Genomic DNA, 20,159 nt, shown 5'->3' on the forward strand with positions numbered 1-20,159 from the left:
GCCTTTTTATTATTATTATTAGGCTCCCTACAGATTGCAGGTACAGACACAATGGAACGCTGGGGAGACTGCAAGCTCCAGAATGCAGCGCGGCCACCTGCACCTGCCACCTTCCTATTGGCAGGCGCAGAGCAGGCTGGGCCCTGTAGTTCGTACATGCTCTCCCCGGATAGGTTGCTCTGGTGAGGGCTGGCTGTGTCACGTGGACCCCGCTCCCGCCGCCGCCGCCTCAGTCGTCTTTCTCTGTCTCGACTGAGGCAGCCATCTTGCTCTTGCCGCGTGCTGGTGTTGGAGGACCCTCCCTGCTTCAGGTGAGACCCCCGGCGGTCCCGCCACTCCACGGCCATAGGCCGCTGCGCACGGTCTCCCCCCGCCCTCTTCTTCCGACACCCGCCAACCGCTCGGGCTGCCACTTCCGCCGTGGCGCGCCAAGTGGGGGCGGAGGCGGCTAGTTTGGCCTTTTCGGTTACCGGCGGCGCAGCTGGGGGTCGGCACCTGGGGGAAGGTCCCCAGCACCACCGCCCCCTGTGGGGGCGAGCGGGCCAGCGCTGTTGCCACCCAGGTTCAGCCCCAGGAGGCGGGGGATCACCGGCCTCTGTCCTGTTACTCTTCATTATTCACAGCGGTGCTGTGAGCTGTACACAGCCAGGCTGTTGTCATCTCATTTGATCCTCCCCTACAGATAGGGAAACTGAGGTTAGCAGCCCCCGGTCCCCTAGCGCCCGGGACCGGACCGTCACCTCCTCATGGCAGCACTTGCTTACCAGTCGGCCTCCCACTCTGAGACGCTGCCCTGCCCATCTTCGCAGCCCCAGCACACTGCTGGATGCTTAGTAGGCTGTCAGGAAATGCATGGCTGACCGACAGACAGTGTGAAACCGCTAGTGAATGGTGGTTTCAGCTTCCTTTCCCACGTTCTTGCACTAATACCATAGCTGCCCCCTCGACATTGGTAACAATAGTTACCAGTTTCTGCGCGTCTACTGTGAGTCATACCCCGTGTTATTGATCGTTTAACCTTTAACCACTTAAGAAACCCTACGAAGTGTGTGGTGTTGACACTTTTTCTGGTACAGAGGGAACACGGGTTCAGAGAAGTAAAAGACCTTTAGGGAACCCTAAGTGGTAGAACCTTGATCCTCCTGATTCCAAAGCCTGTGCCTCTGTTTAGAGAAACTCCACATGACCAGGGAAAAAAAAAAGTCGGGACTAAAGGTTGAAATTCTTTTACCTCTGTGGAAACATGATGTATGTGAAAGTGCCTACTACAATGCTTGGAACTTAGGCACTCAGTATATTAGTATTGAGTATAACCTCAGTATTGATACCCTTTCTTGAGTACTTGAGGAAAGAGCTAAAAGATTCTAGGAACCCCAAAGCCAAGCTCATTAGTCATGTGGCCTTAGGAAGTTACTTCTCCCTTCTGGGCCTAGAAAGTATCTTCTCCCTTCTGGGCCCTCATTTGCAAATCTATTAAATTGGGAAGGAGGTGCACTGTTCATAATTTTCAACCTGCTGCTGCTTGCAAGTATTTGAGATGGCCTTACATACAAGACAATAAATTACAGGTCGATTGAGGAATAGGGAAGTAAACCAGGTGATCTTTAAGGTTTAGTCCAGATTCTAAGCTTGACATCTCATAGACAGAGACCAATCCTCTTTCCTACTTGAATTCCATACACCCCAACCTGCTAATAGACGAAAGACCACCCTTCTTCCTCCCCTACCCTCTTGAGCTCCCGACCTCCCTAAAATGCTTTTTTTCTGAGATACTCCTTGAGAACAAGTTCTCTGTTGTCCTGATTACCTGAAATGGAATCTTTTCTTTCATCTGTGCATTGATATAAATAGTTAATTTTGTTGCTTTTGTTTCAGACAAGTCAGGACTCTTTATCTTGACTTCCGTCTCTTCCATCTCTTCTTGGGGACTGTCACTTGAAAATGCGGCAGAGTCCCAAAAGGTGTACCCTATGTCTAGTCCTAATATTTTCACTTAGCCCCTTTTTTTGTCAAAAAAGTCCTCAGGCTCTTCTGTTAGTTCACTACATCTTCATGGCCAATTCCTTTGAGAAAAGTGAACATTGATGCTTTTCTGTGGATACCGAGCGTAGAGATTGGGGTTTAAGTCTGTGGCACGTTGAGATTGGCACACATTGAAGACTTCCGGTTTTGTATTCTAATCATACTTCCCCCTATAAAAGATTGTTTTTAGCTGCTTGAGCATTGTGATACAGTGCTGAGCAAAGATTTAAGGAATCATAAATTCTAAATGTTATTTGATTAGGCTGAACAGCTGGGAAAACAAAGACTGTAAATAAATACTGAATGTAAAAAAAATAAATGTTACTTGAAAACTGGACTTTATTTTGCCTTAAAGCAGAGATACAGGCAGGTTAGTGCCTAAGTACAGTGTCAGAATATGGAATGTTTAATACTTATATAATCTTTGATTCTTTTTTATCTCCCAAATGAAGAAAACAATCTTTTTCATCTGACTGATGATTATAAAGAGGTTAGAAAATTGGCCAAAAAAGGGTTTGATAACAGGCTTGCACTTTATTCCATCTCTCACATCTCAGTAGTAGTCTGTTGATTCACAGAACAAGTAAAACAAAACTTTAACATTGGCTTTTATTTGTTTATATAGTGTGGAATGCTACGGCCCATTATAAACTTAACAACTTTTTTTCCTTAGGACAAGTATCACTGACCAGACTAGGATTCATGATTTTATAATGTTATTAGAATTTTCAAAATTAAGTTTAGCCTTAAAGAGCTTATATTTAAAAAGCCTCTTCACCTCCCCACCTCCACCCCCCAAAATTAGTATTAATGTAGCAGAGATATGTTTTTGTCAAATTGTGCAGTAAGGCATTATACTGTGTATGCAAGCATATCTTGATAAGTATTACATACTGTGTCAGGGCAAGGTATTGAATGAACTCTGTGGAAAGTGCTGCAGAAGCACTGAACGTCTAAAAACCTGATTCTCTTTCCCTGTTATGAACATACCATCTGACCTTGAATAAAGGACACGACTACCTCATATCTTGACAGCTAGACAGCCTATTGTTAAATTTTTTCTTTGTCCAGCTTTTTTTTTCCTTTTGTCTTCTAGTTATGGTTTACAAGGAATACAGAATGTGATTTGGGAGAAAAAATCCTACTTAAAGGTTGTGCTAATAACATTTGGTAACAGCTCTCTGCCCTAAAAATCTTTGAGGGAAAAACTGGCTTGCCTAGCGAGATTTCGTAATTGGTTAGGTTTTACTGAATGCCAAAGTACCGAATCATGCTTTTAAGGAGGGATCTTCAAATAGGTAACTGAATCCCATTCTATTTTCTATTTGTATATTCAACTCCCTCATGGTATTATTTAATTTTGGTTCTTTTAATATCTGGTTTATGAAGCTAGAAAAAGTTATTAATATTTATTAAGAATATAGACAGATTTAATGTGATCATGGTGGTAATGAGTACTGCAAACTCAGTGAACCAAGAGGGTACTGTTGCATAAACAGTTATTTTATTTTGGTAAAACAGTGACTTTAACAAATCTATTTTTCCCCCCCTAGATTTACCAACAGCATGAATCAAGAAAAGTTAGCCAAACTTCAGGCTCAGGTCCGGATAGGGGGCAAGGTGAGTGTGGCACAAGAAAAACTGACAGGAGAATGTATTATTACAGATAATATTATTATTATTATTTTGGACTTGTGGTCATTGAAAATCTAAAATCTTTTCAATAATCAAGATCAAACCACATTCCAATTTGAAAATAACTTTTCTAGATCTAAAATAGATAACTAGAAGACTTCTCTCTCTTATGATACAATGGAAATAGCCACCTTTGTTTAAATCCTCTTAACATCTGGTAGTTTTGTGACATGAACAAGCTACCCAGCCTTTTTAAGCTTCCATTTTTACATCTGCAAAAGAGAAATAATCGTACATAAGATGCTCCTAAAAATTAGAATAATATTTATAAAACACCTAACATGGTGTCTGGCACATAGTAGGTAACAAATAATAGCTGCTATTTTTATTATTATTTTAAAGATTTATTATTTATTTTTAGGGGGAGAGGGAGAGAGAGAAAAAAACATCTATTGGCTCCCTCCTGCATGCCCCCTACTAAGGATGGAGCCTGCCACCCAGGCATGTACCCTGAGCAGGAATTGAATCAGCAACCTTCTGGTGCACAGGACAGTGCTCAACCAACTGAGCCACATAGGCCAGGGCTAGTAGCTATTATTATGTTAGACTCACCTACAGGGCATCCCAGATGTTAAGGTTACCTCATCTTGATTTGATACTCTTTCAGCTACAGTATAGTTTATGGTTTACAAGTGGTTTAACGAGATATTCAAGCTGATTGTACATTTTGTTCATTGCTAGGTTTTCCTCCCAAATTCCTGCCCATATGAACATGAGCTTCTTATTCCATGTACTTTGAAGCCTAAGGAAGAGCTAGTTCTGAGCACCGAAAGTGTTTGATTCCCTTTAGCTCTCGCCCTAGGCTAAAGGAGAATATTCTACCCTTATCTCTGCCCAGTACAATCTTTGTAAAAGGAAAAGCAAGAACAGTGCTTATGTCAGACCTGGGAAAGGGTAGGTAGGACACTATGTAGCAGCCCAACTTTGTCTTTTGCTTTGATGATAGCCACAGCTTCTGGGAATGGGGACAGGAGAGGATGAAGGGAAGAAGTGCCTAGTACTTTCTCCTTTCATAGTGATACAATTATATGACTCTGGAGTCATATTAACATTAATGTAACCAAAGTAGTCACATTGTAGCATCAGATGTAATGTACCAATGCAAAAACTAAGGATATTCAAGAACCATAGAAGATACCTAGAAAAACCTGATACAGCACATCACTATTATATATATTTTAAGCTAGGTGGTTGGCATATTCATTCATTTAACTCGTTTATTGAGCACCTACTATGTGCATAGCACATAGAAGATCAACAAGTTAAGGTTTCCTTCTCTTGACACAGCTCAACTTAGAAGAGAGACATGCTCACAATTACACTACAGAGTAATAAATGTTAAAATGAAGTACAAGGCATTCTTGCCTAGGAGAGACAAGGAAATCATCACTGAGCTGAAATTTGAAGAAAAAATTTATCACTAGGTAGACAGGTGAAGAGGGTAAGTGGGTAGGTTGGAAAGAGATTGTTATTTTCACACATTGCAAAGGCACAAAAGATGCTGAGATAACTTGGTGCTTTAATGGGATGGTTTGCTTTAGTTTGGTACAGCTAGAGTTTAGAGTATAATTTGGGGTGGGGTTAGAGTCTTATATGCCATGCTAGGAGCTGAAGATTTTATCCTAGAGGCAAGGACAACTATTGAAGGACTTGAAGACGGAAATAACAGTCATTTTAGAAAAATAACTGCTGGCAATGTGGAAAATGGAATGAAATAGAAGTTTGCATAGAGAACAGTTGAGAAGCTACTGCTACAGTATGTGGGACACAAATTTTGGGGTTGGAATTGACATGACTGATAGAATATGGAGGATGAAGGGAAGAGAAGAGTCTGGGATGATCCCCATATTTCTGGCTTTAGAGACTGGATGTATGGTGGTACAACCAGCTATAAAACTTAGGAAATATAGGAAGAATCATTTGAGAGACTGATAAGCTTTTAGACATGTTGAATTTGAGGTGTCTTGAGTATCATTTGAGTTGAGGTATCCAGCAAGCAATTAAGCTATCCCTGAGTCAGGAATGTTTCACAAATAAATGACCATCTATGTAAATAGTCACTCATGGTCCCTCCTTCAGCAACTGGATTTCGTCACAACCCCTACTGTACTCACAGAGCTCTCTTCCACTCCCACTGGAGTTGCTGGAACTGAAGCCCCTGCCTACCCTCAGTAAGGCTGAATACTACTGTAGGAGCTACTCAGAGATTGAAACCTCCATTTCTTTCCCCTTATTCCTGCCAGGTCTCAAAAACGGTTAGCCCTCAAGATGCAGGCTGCTTTTGTTAGTGTTTCAGCTCTGCTTTAGGTTTCATTTTTATAAATTGGCCCAGGAATTTTATTCGTTATTTTAAGTAGTTTTTTAGTGGAAAAAGATATTTAGAATTTCAAAGTATCCATTTAAAAATGAGCTTATCTTAATAAATAGTATCACTTTCAACCCATTTGCTGAGGCAAAAATTCTGAGCATCATTCTAGTTTCCTTTTTTCCTCATATCTGACATCCAGTCCATCAGCAAGTCCTGTTGGTTCTTCTGACAGTCTGAGCTCACTCCATCTCCACTGCCACAATCCTCATCTCTCATCAGGACTGCTATAGTAGCTTCCTGATTGATCTCATTATAGTTCATTTCCCACAGCAACCTCACTCATCTTTTAAATTTGTAAATCTGGTCAAGTCATTTCCATGCTTAAAACCTTCCAATGGCTTTATATTGCAATTGGAATAAAATCCAACTCCTGCCTGTGGCATTCTAGGCTACATTACCTGGCCCTTGCCTATCTTTCGGATTTCATTTTCTTCCTCCTTTCCTGTCATTCACTCTGCTCTAGCCATACTGGCCTGCTTTCTCTCTCTAGACACAACAGGTTCACTCTTGTTTCATTCTGCTTGGGTCAGTCTTTCCTGTGGGTCTCATTTCATATCTCACTTCTTCAGAGAGGCCTTCCCTTAACATTCTGATAAAACAGTGCTTAGCTCCCACCCAATACTTTTATCACTGTGTTTTCTTAATACCCTTATCCCATGATACAATTTGATTCTGTATTTATTGACTCTACCCTCCCACTGTAATATATGCTCCTTGAAGTAAGAACTTGATGTTTTTTGTTCCTGGTACATTGTAGGCATTTGATTCTTAATTATGGCATAATCTCCAAAGATTCAGAATATCTTAAGACTTTATTGTCAGGGTGTGGTAGATAATATAAAAAAGTATTCCTTATAATGTTTGAAAGTTGTTATAAAGCACATTAAATTGTCTTGAAGTTATGTTATTTTTTTATTAGAAAACTTTTGAAACAACATGTTGAAATGATAAAGGCTCGATATTGGAAAGAATAAGAGCTGGCTAGAACTGACCTTCAAAAATCTTGATTAGGCTGACAAACACAACTCTGAGCATTGTTAATCATTACTATTAAGTCAGCAATTTCTTATGTGGGTTTTAGAGTACTGTGGATAGGAAGACATGTGATTGCAGTTGCCAGATGCAAGGCATGCTAAACCTTCTGTTTGGTTATTTTTCAGGGTACAGCTCGCAGAAAGAAGAAGGTGGTACATAGAACAGCTACAGCTGATGACAAAAAACTTCAGAGTTCTCTAAAAAAATTGGCTGTGAATAATATAGCTGGTATTGAAGAGGTATGATTACTTTGTAAATTGTTAAATTATGTGGACAAATAGCACATTCACAAATAATTATCCACACTTTTTAAGTGTAAAATATCACCTTAGGAGAATCTGATATTATCATTCAGATCTCTTTGAAGGACTATAGCTGTTGAATTTACTTATTGTATATAATTGGATGATTGTGCAAAAAATGATTTTAGTAGACAGTTAAAGAATTCAGCATACTTTTCAGACTGAAAGTATTTGCATATATGATAAAATTATGGAACTGCTCTTGAATTTTAATGTAAAATAAGATTTTTTTCTAATGATCTAGAAATAAAGAAACCCCAAGATTTCTTCAAATACAGTGGACTTTTTTCCATAAGAGCACCATTCTGCTCTATAAATCTAATTATTACCTCAGCCAAGAATAGCTTTCTATAGATTAGATTTCTTACTAGTCCTCTTTCAAAAGTTATTGATTAAATGGTTTTAAATCATTTAATTATATTTTGATGATACTACTTCTCTCAAGTATGAAGCCAAAAATTGTTATTTCAAAAGACACTCAAGAAAAATAGTATCAACTACTTGTGGTGTTACCATCTAGATCCACTTCTACCTAATGATTCCATTTCTGATAGTAACCAGTGTTTAAATTTTCACTGCCATAAGTTAGATTTAATTATTTCCTTACTATGTGTGTAAGGAAATACTATGTGTGTGGTAACCACCTTTCCAGAGAAATGGAAAGTACCTGCCTTATATACTGTATTATTGAGCATCTCCCATGCAGAATTCATTATTTACACCATTGTAGAGAAAAGAAATCCCCATCACTGTTTCTGAGGACATTGCTGTGTCTTCTTTTTCAGGTCTTAATGCAGGTGTTATTTCCTCCCAGAAATATTCTTGGTAGCACACATACATATTTGTGCAAAGAAAGGTTAGCTGCCTTTCCTATGTGCCTCCATAATATCCTGTTTTTACTTTTTTTATAGTATTAATTAAACTGAATTGTAAATTCCTTTTTGTTGGTATTGCCAATACAATTATAACTTCTTGTAGAGTCATAGTTCCAGAACATCACGCAAAAAATTAATGGTACATAATAGGCATGTACACATTCTCGCACACACTGTATGTGTGTATGTATGTGCATTTTGTCTTCCAATCCTTACAAACTGGTTGCACTTTTATCAAGTAAAGTTCTAATCTTACTTTCTAGGCTGTCAGGATCAGTGATTTTTCTCCCTTCCCAAAGCTTAATTAAGTCCTCTTCAGAAACTTTAAAAACTGAAGGACTGTTTGGATTGAGACAAGCTTCTCTGGTCTTTTGTGTATGCATTAGTTCGTTGATTTGGTGTAATAATTATAATGATATATAGGTTTCTTTTACATGTTGCCAAAGACAGAAATCCAAAACTGTCAAAAAGTAGAGGGCAGGGGAGTCTCAGAGACAGTTTTTATACAAAGCCAAGTAAATAAGCAGGTTTTAGGAAGGAATTCCAAGGTAAATTCCAAGAATGTAACCCAGAACTAAATTTCTGGAAATGTTTTATGTTCTGTGACATTTGAAGATATTTGGATATGCTTCTTATTTGGTAATCTAGTTGGCTATAGTGACTGTGCTGTCACTTCCTCTTCAACAATAAGAGTGGTTCCATTTCTCAAAAACAATTGATTTTATCAGGTTTGATGAAAAATGTCACCAAAAATCTGAATCTCTGATTCAGATGGCCTAGTTGCTTCATAGAGTTTTACTATTACATTCAGCCTCTAAACTAAAGTTATTGGTTGACCCTTACCACAGTTCCTTCTTCCTCCAGCTAGAGCCTCAGGTGCCGATGGGTGGATGGCTCTGAGTATAGGAGAATATAAGGTGGTCCATTCACCTTATCATTTCACAGCAGCCTTACTTTATCTTTTAATTTCATGCTTTTACTATCTTTTTATTGTGATATATACACACACACATGGTTGAGCAAAAGTAGGTTTACAGTTGTGACTACTCAAAACACAGAGTTTATTCTTGTATTACTTATTAGTTATTGTATTGTTTTCCATGCAAACAACTGTAACCCTATTTTTACCCCACCCTGTATATAATATAATATAAAATTTTGCCATTTAAACTGTTTTAAGTGTACAATTCATTGGCATTAATTACAATCACAATGTTGTACAACCACCACCATTATCTATTTCCAAAGTTTTTCATTATCTCAAACAGAAACTCCATACCCATTTAGCAATAATTCCATTTCCCTCTCCCTTGGCCTCTGATAACCTCTGACCTACTTTCTGTCTCTGTGATTTGACTATTGTAGATATTTCATATAAGTAGAATCATACAGTATTCATCCTTTCATTTCTGCTTACTTCACTTAGCATAATGTTTTCAAGGATCATCCATGTATAGAACTTCACTCCCTTTATAGCTAATACTCCATTGTATCGATAATATCACATTTTATTTATTCATCTGTTGGTGAGCATCTTTTGTTTTTAAAATTGCTTTCTCGCCTCAATATAAAAGTATATTGTCATTGTTGAAAATTAGGGATATATAGAAAACATAAAAAGTTACTAATATTCAACCATAATCTCATCACCCAGAAATAACTGTTAGTCTTGTATTTCTTTCCAATTTTGTATGCATATATTTTTATACATATACATACATATATCTGAGGCTAGAGAGACACAATTTGGAATCCTTTTTCCCCCAAATAACATTATATTATAAAAGTTGTTTCATATCAATAAAATATTCTTCTAAATCATCAGTCTAGATGTCTGCATATATTCTAATATGTGAGTATATCATAATTTAACATATCTTTATTATACATTGTAATGCTTAGATAATAATAGAATCACATGTTGGACTTTTAGATATAGAAAATTATCCCAGCATATCATATAGTATAATGACAGCTGTTTGCTTTAGCTTGTATCAACAAGAATAGGTTATACTTTATACTTTAAAACTAAACAGGTGCTAAGCTTCAAAGGATTGAATGAGAAAAGTACTGACTTATGGGAGTGTGCGCAAAGCCCATCATCCTCAAAATATGATATCCCTTAGAGTCACAAAACCCCAGATATTTATGGGCCTTATTCTTAAAATCTCTATTATTTCACCTCATTAAGATATAGGAGGAAGGCAATAAAAAATGAATTTTCTGATAAACATTTAAGTGCCACTATAGGAAGGAGTGGCAATAAAACTTGGATTTTAAGACAACTGTCAGTTTTCAGAACTGCAGCTACCTGACCTAGTAGGGACTTGGATACAAAAAAAATCACAAAGCAGAAAAATTGAAACCTCCTCTCTGAACTGAAAGGGCCGTTATCAGCAAGTGCTATGGAGTCAAGTATAATTTTGTGAGCCTCCTATAGCCATAAAAACTGCTGTGTAGGAATAAAACAATCATCATATTTTCCAGATAGAAGGTTGCTGTGATTAATATATGTACCCTACTTGGAAGCCAGGAAAGGCAGGGTTTTTAAAGTTTTGATAGCAGCATAATGGTGCCTACAGCAGTTGCCAGGAATGACTTAAAATGACCCTAAATTCTGTAGGGTAGTCGGGCTAATTCTGAAAGGTCAGAACAATAGGAAAAGTCAGGCCAAAGATATAGCCCAGAAGGTTCTGGGCATCTTCATTGGGGGTATTACTGGTGCTAGTTCTAAACCTTGAGATGACCCCACATTTATATTTGGGAGTTGAGGTCTGACAGCATCCATGATTTAGAATAAATTGTACAGGTGGTGTCCATTCATTCAGCAAATTTGAGTGACTATTATGTGCTGCTGGATACTTGGGAGTATACAAAGTCTAGTAAGGCATGGTCTCTGATCTCAAGGAGTTCATCTCTAATACAGTCAAAAACTTGCAAACATAATTATACTACAACAATTCTATTTCATTGTAATACCCATGAAGTAAACCATAAGTTTTTAGGAGCATCTGGCCCAAGACTTGAATAGGAATTTACAAGGTAGAAAGCAGGAAAAGGTTTTTCTAAAAAGTGAAAACTGCATATGTAAATGCACTGGGCATGAGAGGCCAAAATACTTTTTGGTAACTACAAAGGGTGTCAGCAATGTTAGAGCAAAAAATAAGAGCAAGGGCATCTGATGATTTGGACTGGGGTCTCAAAAATGCCTCCTCCATTGCTCAAGTAGCATCCTTTACTTTCAACTACCTGTTAAGTGGGGGGGGGGGGGGGACACACAACATTTTGACATAAAAGAGCTATTTGATTGAAAAAGGGTATAGTAGCTAGTTTAATAGTCTTTGTTTACTTGTCTGCTCCTTGCTCTTATACTCTCTGTAGATTGTATGACTTATTTAGACCAAATATCAGTAAAGTCACTGGAAAAACTGAATTCTCCATATAAAATACATGCAATTTGCTTTGTGAATTTAACAAGTTCTTTAGCCCTTCTTTACCTGTAAAAGTGTGGCGGAGGTGTCTAACTGATCAGCCCAGCAATTCATCCTTGGATAGTTTCTGACAGTTTGTGTCTAGGAGCCTTATATAACCATATCATTTGCTCAGCAGAGAGGAAGGGATGTTAGAGATAAAATATTCTGGCCTTTTTACCTTCTAGTATTTTATCTTCTCCTAAAATTAACTAAATTTTCCATCCCTTTTTGGACCTTTTTATTTATGAAGCTACATTTTTTTATATAACCACGCTTAAAATAACCATTAATAAATTTATTTCCCTTTCACAGTCTGAGATAGAATTCATCTTGCTTTTCACACTAAACTCACAACATATTTCAGACTACAAAGACCTAGGCCTACATCAGGATATAAAATATCACTTAACATTTAACCCTTGGAAAAGAAGCTCGAAGAGAAAGGAAAACTCATGAATTTGTTTATTCATTTTAGCCCTGGGTCATCCTCTTGTTTATTTTGTAGCCAGGAAGATATATATTATCCACATATGTGTGCTGTTTTCCTTTTGCATTCTCCAATTAGCCTATATTCTGAGGTAAATAATTCTCTAGGAGGCTTTCATGGGGCCACAGAAGTGAATTCTTATAGGCAAATAAACATTTTAAGAATGTGAATGACATCATAGGAAGGAAACTAAACAGAAAGTTAGGAAACCCAAGTTCAAGTTCTGGTTTACAAGTAACCAGCTATTTGTCCTTGGGTATACTGCTTAACCAAGAGCTCTTCTCTTTAGTATTTATTTATTTAACAACAGATTGGAACTAGAAGTTAAAGAAATATATGGCCTGACTTTTGGGGGGGAAATATTGATTTCAAATCTTCTGTAATTTTAATGTCTGTAAATTTTTAAAATCTCAAATTCCAATATTTAAGACTTTTCATATCTGAAAGTATTGTAGAAATACTTTATTAAATTATGTGGTTTGGTCTTGATTTGGAAAATATAGTCCTACCATACCTTTTTCTTTTAATATGTCTATTGATTTCATAGAGAGGAAGGAGAGGGGGAGAGAGAGAAACATCAATGATGAGAGAGTCACTGACCAGCTGCCTCCTGCATGCCCCTCACTGGGGATTGAGCCCACAACCTGGGCATGTGGCCTGACCAGGAATCCAACCAAGATCTCCTGGACTGTAGGTCGATGCTTAACCACTGAGCCATGCGACTGGGCAGTCCTACCATATCTTTATTCTTTTTTTCTTTTCTTTTTTTCCAGAGAGAGGAAGGGAGAGGGAGAGAGAGAGAGATAGAAGCATCAATGATGAGAGAGTCATTGATCAGCTGCCTCCTGCATGCCCCCAACTGGGGACAAGCCCGCAACCCAGGCATATGCCCTGACTGGGAATCGAACTGGTTCTTAGGTCGATGCTCAACCACTGAACCACGCAGCTGGGCCATATCTTTATTCTTTACCTGTACTAAAATTATGTGATTGTAGAATAGGTCCAGAGCAACATCTTATTTCATATCCATGGTGCCACCTTCTTCTCAAGCCATTTCTGTTCTGGACTTTCAGCCACTTTAACATTAAACTTCCCTAACTAAACTATGATTATCATCAGAACTATATATGTTTTTTAAAGTTAATATAAACTATTTTTAACTCACAATGATATTTGTTCAGAACAGCTGGATTGAATGCTTAAGTACAATACTGAGTGAGGGAAGGGTATAGAATTGAAATAGTGATTTTTGTCAGAAAAAATTTGAGAGATTATTTGTGGGGTTAAGTTACAGTTTTCCAGGGAATTTGCCTTTATTTTCTCTGTGTTCCAGGTCTTTCCTGAAATTTAGACGCCCCTTTCTTCCCCTTCCTTTCTGGTGCTGTCTATCAGTGGTGGTGATCACCTTTGAGGAAGAAAAGCCCCACTTCCACTCACCATGGAGAACACTCAGCGTCTCTGCTTGATTGAGACAAGGGCAGTTTTTGGATGGGTCATAAAATGCTTCTAAAGTAGCCAAGAGTTAACTTTCCTAACCTTTTTATATAATAAGCATGTTACCACCAAGGTAACTTACCCAGTGGAGTCAACTACATAGTGGAATCACATTATTTACACATTTAACGTATGCAAATTCAATTCTACTAAAACACGGAAAGTGCACGAGTGAGAGAAAAATAACATTTTAAATAGCACACGTTCAACCTTCCTTTTCAATAAGTCCCAGGCTATAGATTAAATCAAATTTGAAACAGTCATTACATATAGAAAGAATGTGAGGATGGTTTTAAATGTTTCCCAGTAATTGATAAAGCATGTTCAGGTGGCCAGACAAGTGGGTGGGAGAGCTTCTTTCACATTTACAAGGGTTATTGAAGGTTGGTGAGAAGCAACACTTAAGAATTAGAGAAACTGGTAAAATCCTGTACAGAGAATGACATGATGAGAAGAATTGAAATTTTTATAAATTTACTAAGTGTTCAAAGGAGTGAAACACCTGATCGATTAAATTTCTGAGTGTTCTTTATGGATTTTCAGTGGTTATTTTTACCTACACTATTACCCCATTATGGCCTGTCCCCTGAGTAAGATGCTACCAAATGGCATCTGTACCAATTTAGTTTGACAGTGTAAATTGAATAAGATAATGGCTATTTCATTAAGAAGCCAGTTCTTGGCTGATTACTACTTTTTTTTTTTCATGTGGGCATGAACTTCTTTCTCATAGTAGAAGTCTTTGAAATTAAAATCTAGATTCTTTGACCATCCCAGCAGTTTGTGCCATCTACACCATTTTACTTTGTTGCTAGGATCTTTTTCCACCCATACCCACAACTTAGATAATTACTACCTTGGGAATGCATAACTACCAACTAAAAAAACCATAATTGGCTAAATTGTTTTTTAAAAAGATACTGTTTTAGTTGTACCTATTTTGTGAAGTACATTTTTCTTTCATAATCACACAGGTAAACATGATTAAAGATGATGGAACAGTTATTCATTTCAACAATCCCAAAGTCCAAGCTTCCCTTTCTGCTAACACCTTTGCAATTACCGGTCATGCAGAAGCCAAACCAATCACAGAAATGCTTCCTGGAATATTGAGTCAGCTTGGTGCTGACAGCTTAACAAGTCTTAGGAAGTTAGCTGAACAGTTCCCTCGGCAAGGTAGGTATTTCTTCTCCACCTTGATTAAAGAACCTAATGATTTTAAAAGGTGTCCCGTTACTGGAAGGATTTGCCTGTGTGTATATTTTACTTTTATAATGTTATTCGTATGCTTCATAATTACCTAAAAGGCAAGTGCCAGGATGTGCAGGCCACATTTTATAAACAGCCAATTGATATATTTTTTTTAATCCTCACCAGAGGATATTTTTTCCATTTCTTTTCAGAGAGAGTGGGAGGGAGAGAGAGAGATAGCAACATCGATGTGAGAGACACATGGATTGGTTGCCTCCCGCACACGCCCTAACCAGGGCCAGGGATTGAGCATGCAACCAAGGTATGTGCCCTTGGCCGGAATTGAACCCGGGACCCTTCAGTCTGCAGGACCACGCCATAACCACTGAGCCAAACTGGCTAGGGCGATACTCACTTCTGCTTAATGGCAGCAAGAACATAGTGTTGTACCAGGCATTGTGTTAAGTTCTGGTTATACACACATGGAGACCACAGGGCACTCACATTCTAATGAGAGAAAGTAAGAGGATACCCAGGTATGATTTCAGTGCGTGTGCAGAGATAGAGGTTTTTCCTGGGTGCATTATAAACAGAATGGTGATGACAACTGTAGCCTGTGGCTCTGGGTTTTCCCCTTATTTCAGATACCTCTTACACATTGAGGCAATTTTCAGTCTGCAAAAGTTCTCTGTCTATGACTGCAGACAGGCACAGCCCGCTTGCAGCTTCTGAGCCACTGCGTGGTCTCAGCGCAGCCCGAGCTAACTTTCCTCGCAGACTCAATCTGACTAGGCAAGAGGGTGAAGATGCATTTGTGGCTGCAGCCATTTGGAATGATGCTGGACCCTCTAGGAAGTGCCTGAACTCACAGTCAGTGGGACCCTGAGGCCTTGTAACTCCTGCTGACCAGCCTTTGCTTGCCCTTGTGTCAGCTATTCAGGACTGGGGACAAGGCCAATGCTGGGATAGGAGGTAGGGGTTTCTGCGCTTCCCAGCTCCTCACAGTGGCGCACAGTCTGGGAGCAAGTGATGTTTCCACAGGCAAAGAGTCAACACCCACTCTTACATCATTCTTTCTTCTATGTTACTTTTAGCTGGAGATTTCTGTGGATAAGTGCTATTTACGAATTCCTGATGAATGGAGGCTTATTTAGGCCTCAAGCAGACTGGCTTAATAGGAGTTATGTTGCAGAAGGAGCGACCTGGAAAAGTTATAACAGATTATTTATTGGACCTGGAAATTTATTAGACAGTTGTGAAGAACTTATGAAATCCATGGACATAGTTTTCAGAACCCACACACGTACAGTTTTTCCTTTTAAATTGTGGTAAAATATACGTAACATAAAGTTTACTGTTTTAACCATTTTAAGTGTATAGTTTAGTGATATTAAGTACATTGACATTATTGTGCACCACTTAAACAGTTTTAAAAGTCTCTTGTATTTAAAAATAGAACCATAGTTCCTTTTTCCCTCCCACCCTCCCCATCATTTGACAAAGCAGATATACCAGAACCCCTGTGTTTGTAACTGGTGTAGTATATTTAGAGTATAGGTCTTGGCTCCAAATCAGTGATGAAGTGTGGTGACAAGGAGAGTTATGTTGGGACCAAACTGCCCACAAGTCACTGTATGGTCAAAGTTCTGTGTTCCAGGAGCTAGAACTCAGGCTGATGTCATCACCATTGCTTATCAAAAACAGTACAAAATTTAGACATATTTACTTATATGGTTGAGGAATGGAGTGTATAGGTGGCCAAACAGGGGAAAAGGAGTTCTAAATAATAACTTTATTAAACTATGATAAGTAACATAACTTGAAAGGCAACAAAGTTTCCGAAATTTTTACAACTGTCATTTGAGTCCCACCTCTTTGAGTTTGCTCTACCACACTCTTTCTATCCTGGAAAAAATGCCATTTTGTCATATGAATAAAAATACTTATCCATACAGTTTTAAAAAATATAGCATTATCACAATTATATTTTTGTTTAATCTTATTTATTGTACTTAATAGATGCAGCAACCATACATCCTGAATTTCCGAGATAGTTCTGGTTTCAAATGTGTTTTGTCACTCCTAAAAATCAAAGAGCCTATTATTTCAATGCTTATACTACATAGATACTTTCTTAAACCAAAAGAGATGGAAAAAATCTTGCATATTAATTTTTTACTTGGCGAATATAGAATTTTAAGAATAAATTATGTCTTTTTATTCAAACTAATCTGAATTACTCCATTTTGCCTATGTTTTACCTTCAGTGCCCATTGATATTGCCAACTGTATTTAGTGTATATCTAATGAAGTTAATGTTTTATTGATTTTAGTATTAAGTAAAAAATATGGCATTAGATTAGATAATATTTAGCTTTTTCTGAACAGCTATATAAGATTTAGACAGGAAAAAAGGGTAAAGTATCTGTAGATGTCTTTTTCTCAAAGACTAACTTTAAAATAAATTTTTTGCAGTGTTGGATAGCAAAGCACCAAAACCAGAAGACATTGATGAGGAAGATGATGATGTTCCAGGTAAGTGACATTTCTTTAGTTTTAAGATTTTAAATGAGATCATCCTGCTGATCTCATTTAATTCACTGCATAATGACTTACAGTTTTTTGTTGATGGTGAGCTCATGAATTTAAACTCCTTCACAATGGTGTGGATATGATCTAATGAAAAAGAATAAAAGCCCTCCCATTTAGAACTTAGAATCAGAAATTGTCACACAAGGCTTTGCTGCCTGTGTATGAATTTGGAATCACTGTGATTATAAATTTGTATGATTATTGTTATAACATTTCTGTGGGAATTTTGATTGACATATGAAAATGCTGTTCACCTTAGTATGTATAGACAGAAAAAGACTAACATTTCCTTAGTACTGTTTAAGCAAATAAATGAAGCATTATAAGTGACATGCCACCAATTCATTTATGCCCCTTGTCCTGTATACTTTCAAGCTAATTCTAGTAGCAACAGTTTTGTTTTGTTGGGATTAGAAGTTAGGAATTTTATTACCTCTTTTTTTTTTTTTTTGTATCTTTAACTCATTTACCTTTTTTTTTTTTTCCCCAGACCTTGTAGAAAATTTTGATGAGGCATCAAAGAATGAAGCTAACTAAAATCTTTTCTGGTTTTTGGAAGCTGGCATGGACTAGATTTAACAAATCAGCTATGTGGTTCCAAAGTTTTACAGACACGGAGAACATCAACTGTTACTAGTTCAGTAATATAAATATTTTGTATATTAATAATGCTGTTTGTTCAGCATTTTTCGGTCATTTGATTTTGCATTTTGCACTTCCTCCCAGGATCTATTCTTTTGGTCAAAATACGAAGTATGGGTGCAGTTTGGGGGTGTTTCGATTTTTGATTTTTTTGTTGTTGTTTTTTGGGGTATTTTCAGTGTGTGTGTTTGTGTGGGGGGGTATGTGTGTGGGGGTTAGGGGAGGTGGGTGTGTGTGTGGGGGGTGTGTGGGGGTGTGTGTATGTGGATGTGTGTGGGTGTGTTTGTGGGTGTGGGTATGGGGGGGTGCGCACAGTGGAGAGCAAATTGGAAAGCAGTTCTATTTATCCTCCTCTCCCCAGTAGAAATAAAACAGATCTTTACATTTGTTACTTTTATTTTTGTCTAGTAATGCACAGAATTAATGAAAAACGAGTATCTGGATTTCAAATCTGAGCAGATTTTTATCCTTGGAGGTTTGGTTTTCATTTGCTTGGTTAACATTTTTCATACACTTCTCTGGGTTTAAAATGTCTTGAAATATTTTCACCAGCTTCCCGCTGGCATAATGGGCAGCATGACTTTGGTGCGGTTGCCTTAGGTTCACTTACCTAGTCAGACCCAGAAGAACGTCCTTCCTAGATGCCTTTTCCCCTCTCCTTGTGGTCTCCACATGGCCTGGTCAGCCATTAGTAATGCTCTTCCTCATCTTCCGCCTAGCCTCAGAAGGATGTTCTCCATATACAGTTAAGTGAGTGCCTAATCCCTCTTTTTTAAGACTTTGTTCCCTCATCTTGAGGAATAACAGTTCCATCTTCAACTTTTTATTTCACCCTTGATTTTACAGTTTGGTAGATTTCAAACTGGAATAAGCTAGCATGTGCTTGCTAAATAATTTTATGCCAGCCTTATCCTGTATCCTAGCTGTTCTTAATAGCAGGTACAAAAATGCCTCTCTTTTTTTAGCAAGGTTGAAATTGGGAATGTCCTTTTGAATCAGAAAAAAAATAGGCCATAGACTCATCCCCCAGCACAAAAGGGCATTCTATGAAGTGTTACTGGCCTGAGGAGGATTTCTTCACCCACTCTCCTGCTCTGGCCTTGAACCTACCTCTAGATTGGATATTATTATTATAGCTGCTCACAGCATCCTCCTGCATGCTTATTAGAGTAATACTTTGGGAAAAACACTGGTAAAACACAGTATTTATTTTTCACCTCCTTTCAGAGGACTTGGAGGTAAGTTGCATTCATTCATTCAAGTTTCCCTCTTGCTGTCTAATGATAAAACCTTGCATTTTGCTATATCAGCATTTGTTATAGCCAATATTTAAGGATAATATTTAGAAAATCTATCATTTCCTGGCCCATCATCAAACTAAGTATGGCTTAACCTTGCAGCATATCAACTTTGTTTCAAGCTAGGTATCTTTATTTGATATCTAAAAGTGCAAGACTAACATATCAAGAGATCTATAAACACAAAGGCAAAGCTCTTGTGTTTTGTCATCCAGACACCTCAATTTATTTTATAAATTTGTTCATTTTCCTGTTATGTTTTATATAATATATGGACTTAACTGCAAAATAAAATAACAGTAATAAAATAACAAAAGAGGATATTTCCTCTTGTGCTTCTCTTAATTGTTGTCTGCAGAATTTCCTTCTTTTGTATTTCCCCTCAACTCCCCACCCCCAAATGAATTTCAGCCCAGTCATTATTCAAAATAATGTTTCATCCATTGTTACTCTAAATGGCCTACACAGTCCAGAATTCTATTCCTCTGTCCCCAAGGGACACATTGAGGGGCAGAGAGGGTTAGGGTGGGCATCAAGTGGTTAGGGACATGTAAGAGAGGAGTGGTGTAGCAAAGGAAAAACAGAACCCTCATCTGGAAGATAGGAGACTTGGGTCCTATTCTAGACTCTGACAATAACTATGTGACTCTGGGCAGGTCACCTAATTACTCTGAAATTCATCATT

General features: G+C 37.9%; 1 protein-coding gene across 2 annotated transcripts; it reads left to right on the plus strand.

The window, feature by feature from the left end:
* The first annotated feature begins 142 nt into the window (after positions 1 to 142).
* On the plus strand, positions 143 to 19,819 carry BTF3L4 (basic transcription factor 3 like 4). 2 transcript variants are annotated; one of them, XM_081144458.1, is made up of 7 exons: positions 220 to 311; positions 3,576 to 3,642; positions 7,246 to 7,359; positions 14,726 to 14,927; positions 17,418 to 17,477; positions 18,025 to 18,354; positions 18,401 to 19,819. In XM_081144458.1, the coding sequence occupies exons 2-6, from the start codon at positions 3,589 to 3,591 to the stop codon at positions 18,069 to 18,071; spliced, it is 477 nt and encodes a 158-aa protein (XP_081000584.1). In that variant the 5' UTR covers positions 220 to 311; positions 3,576 to 3,588; the 3' UTR covers positions 18,072 to 18,354; positions 18,401 to 19,819. The 2 variants fall into 2 exon arrangements, with proteins under 2 accessions (XP_081000585.1, XP_081000584.1); XM_081144459.1 differs by lacking the exon at positions 3,576 to 3,642 and having other exon boundaries at positions 143 to 311.
* Positions 19,820 to 20,159: the final 340 nt, after the last annotated feature.

The sequence above is a fragment of the Miniopterus schreibersii genome (genome assembly GCF_964146895.1).
Source record: "Miniopterus schreibersii genome assembly, chromosome: 8".
NCBI classification, from domain to species: domain Eukaryota; kingdom Metazoa; phylum Chordata; class Mammalia; order Chiroptera; family Miniopteridae; genus Miniopterus; species Miniopterus schreibersii.

Coding starts and splice junctions, on each gene's coding strand:
- BTF3L4 (XM_081144458.1), top strand. CDS start 3,589: ATGAATCAAGAAAAGTTAGCCAAACTTCAGGCTCAGGTCCGGATAGGG. Junction 7,360..14,725: donor ATATAGCTGGTATTGAAGAG/GTATGATTACTT, acceptor ATAATCACACAG/GTAAACATGATTAAAGATGA. Junction 14,928..17,417: donor TGAACAGTTCCCTCGGCAAG/GTAGGTATTTCT, acceptor AATTTTTTGCAG/TGTTGGATAGCAAAGCACCA.